Raw genomic sequence first — 2,864 nt, 5'->3', positions numbered from 1 at the left:
GTTAGCGGCTCTGTCCTGATTTGGGGACATTTACACTCCTGCAACTTGTTGCCCAAAGCAGCGTCCTCATCCTAAAAGCTTTTTATCTTGTAACATACTTGCTGTTTACCCAAATATGTTTCTCTGTTAGCAAAGAATCCAAACAGGGTAGAATGAACCTGACCTCCCTGAATGACATGCCCTCATTTTATGTTTTAACATTAGCGCATTAACAGCATTATATGAATATACTGTATAACAGCATAACTCATTTTACTCTATATTGTATAGATGATATTTAGCTTTTCGAGGCCACCAATTAGCCCCAGTAGAGTGAAACCAAGCCAACAGGGCCTTTGAGCTACTTACAATGACATGTATAGGCCACCTCCAGGTACTTGTAAGTGCCGACACAGGGGTCTCCAAAGACCGAATTGCTCGCTTTGATCATACAGCTGCTTCTCCCATTACAGCTGTGGATGCAGATTAATGTGAGTAAACGCAGGTTTGAATGTGCAGAGACAACAGAGGTAATATTGGTCCATATTGTTTAACAAAAAGAGTGGGCTTCTGTACCTTTCAGCAACTTTGGTAGTGGGCCTCGAGCAGTGGACATTTTGGAGCTGAGAGGCAGGACGTCTGTAGGAGCATGTGGTGGGGTCACGGCGTCCATAATCAGCCCCGTACACAAATATAACCTGATCGTCATCTGATCAAAAGAGGAGGAAAAGAAACACATTCAGATGAGTGTTGAAATGCAAAGAAAATACAAATATATGTAAAAGTAGAGAAACTGATCTTACCACACTGCAGGTTTGCAAAAGAACTCTCACATGCTACAGTGCTGACTATAAAAGTAAAGATAGATCACATTAAATATTTTGCATTTGTAGCTTTGTTTCACTTATGGTTTCTCACAGAACTGTAACTGACCCGCCGGGAAGCAGGCATAGCTGGTCTCCAGGTATTTGTAGATGCCTCCGCAGGGATCAGAAGTACGTACAACTTGTGCGTTTATTTCACACACTTTCTTGCCATCACAGCTGCAGGGAGAAGATAAAGAGCTCATTTCCAGGTTCTCACAACTCACTGAGCTGAATGTTACTTTTATCTAAGTAATTATGTCAAAGATAATGTTGCAAGAAAGCTTTATACAAAAAGCAGGAAAGGTCAGTTGAACTGTCAATGTTCAGGCTGTTTGAAGTGAACATTTGATCTGTTTAGTCATTACTCATTACATTTAGCTAACTGTCAAGATCAGCGCATTACTTGTGCTATGTTGATTAAAGAATACAGAGGTATAAGTGGAAGAGTAATTGGTCCTAAATATAATATGAAAATAAAACAACCGGAGGAGGAATTTTACATTTTCTTGAGGACGTCCACGGTGCCCTTCTGAGCGCACTGTGTATTGTGAAGCTGGTTGTGAGGTCTGCCCTCACTGCAGGTCTCTCTGTTTAAACGTCCATACAGAGCTTTCTGCACAACGATCACTCCACTCTCTGTTAACACACCACAGAGGGAAACAAGGACAGAAGGGAAGGACAATTAAAATAGTGTCCGAGCAAAAATATAATACAGGAAGACTTAAAGTACGAGGCTGCCGAAATTCTAAGTACTAAACTTACAACATTTGTCTCTCAATACTCTACAACTCCTCCAGATTCTCAACAAGCAAAATTATTTAGCTTGCTCTAAAAAAATAAAATCAATCCCCTATGTGTACTGTGTGTGTAGTTGTTCAGTTGTACCACAGCTCAGGCGTTGGACATTGCTGGCATCATCGCAGGTGATCACTGTGTTCGTGGACAGGGGGATCAGAGTTTGGGCTCTAGAAAAGCCTGGAATGAAAAGTTTGTTTTATGATTAGTACATATTTGCTGAATAAAGGGTAAAGCCAAAATGAAGGTTCCTATTTAAACATTTTGTCAGAATGAGAGCAAACAGTGTTAGCATGAGTAAAACAGTTGACTTGAATGAGAATGAGCTGTAAAGAGACAACAAAATACAAATAAGTCAGTGGATTGCAAATGTACAAACTGATTTTATTGAAAAAGCATAGACTGTCCAAATGCTTTGTGATTCATGGATCTAAACGTAAGATTAGAAATAAGGCACAATATGAACAAGTAGTCAAACAACATTCAAACATCCATTTACCTGATCTCATTAGCAAACATGTTGCTGCCAGCACTGAAAAAAAAGAAAAATAAGTTTTTAAGGTTTATTTATCTCATCACTTCAGATTATCTCTGATATCAAAGTGAGTTTATTTAGCAGTTGTAAGCACTATTGTCCTTTAGGTCCATTCACATATAATAATAAAGCAATTTTCCAGCAAAAATCTAAATTCAAACTTCATGATTTTTTATGAACTCATACATCGTAGAACTTCAATTGATATATTTAATTTGCTTCATTCACTGAATTCAGCCTGCCTTTATTTTTAAACAGGCCTTTCATTCCTTTGCATAAAACTCTTGCTCAACAAAAATGGGAAATACAATAAAATTGTTTATTTAAACCAGTATGATGATACATTGGTGGTCGTGGTGTCTTTAAAAGGAACTGAACAATTGAATCATGGAGAATCTAACTGATCCAACAATGTGCAGCATATTGACAAAAGTTTAAAAATTATCTGGTGTCGATGATCAAAGGCAGCTTAAAACTCGGCTCAATGAGGTTTTTAAGAGGTTTTATATACATTCCAAAGAAATATATATATAATCAGACAACAGAGACATTCTATTGAGTACCTATATGTGCAGCCACACCAGGCTAGTAAAGGAGACCTCCCTCTAAGTGGGACCCTGAAGTTTTACATCATAATTTTCATCATCAGTCAGATATGTACTCACACAGTGTGGCGCTGAGTCTGGAGC

General features: G+C 38.3%; 1 protein-coding gene across 1 annotated transcript in view; it reads right to left on the bottom strand.

Moving 5' to 3' along the window:
- Window positions 1-308: 308 nt before the first annotated feature.
- LOC118324146 (rhamnose-binding lectin-like) overlaps window positions 309-2,864 on the bottom strand; it is a 9,375-nt gene continuing 6,819 nt past the window's right edge. The window contains exons 7-13 of the mRNA XM_035656302.1: window positions 2,140-2,172; window positions 1,731-1,820; window positions 1,346-1,481; window positions 913-1,022; window positions 783-827; window positions 556-688; window positions 309-452 (exon numbers count right to left, since the gene is read on the bottom strand). Coding sequence (XP_035512195.1) covers window positions 341-452; window positions 556-688; window positions 783-827; window positions 913-1,022; window positions 1,346-1,481; window positions 1,731-1,820; window positions 2,140-2,172 — 659 coding nt within the window. The 3' untranslated portion in view covers window positions 309-340. The remainder of the gene's footprint in view (window positions 453-555; window positions 689-782; window positions 828-912; window positions 1,023-1,345; window positions 1,482-1,730; window positions 1,821-2,139; window positions 2,173-2,864) is intronic.

The sequence above is a fragment of the Morone saxatilis genome, unplaced genomic scaffold (genome assembly GCF_004916995.1).
Source record: "Morone saxatilis isolate NCDOM2014 unplaced genomic scaffold, NCSU_SB_2.0 Contig15, whole genome shotgun sequence".
Classification (NCBI taxonomy): Eukaryota; Metazoa; Chordata; class Actinopteri; family Moronidae; genus Morone; species Morone saxatilis.
Note: the sequence above shows the minus strand (reverse complement) of the source record. Positions and strands in the feature narration are given on the sequence as shown.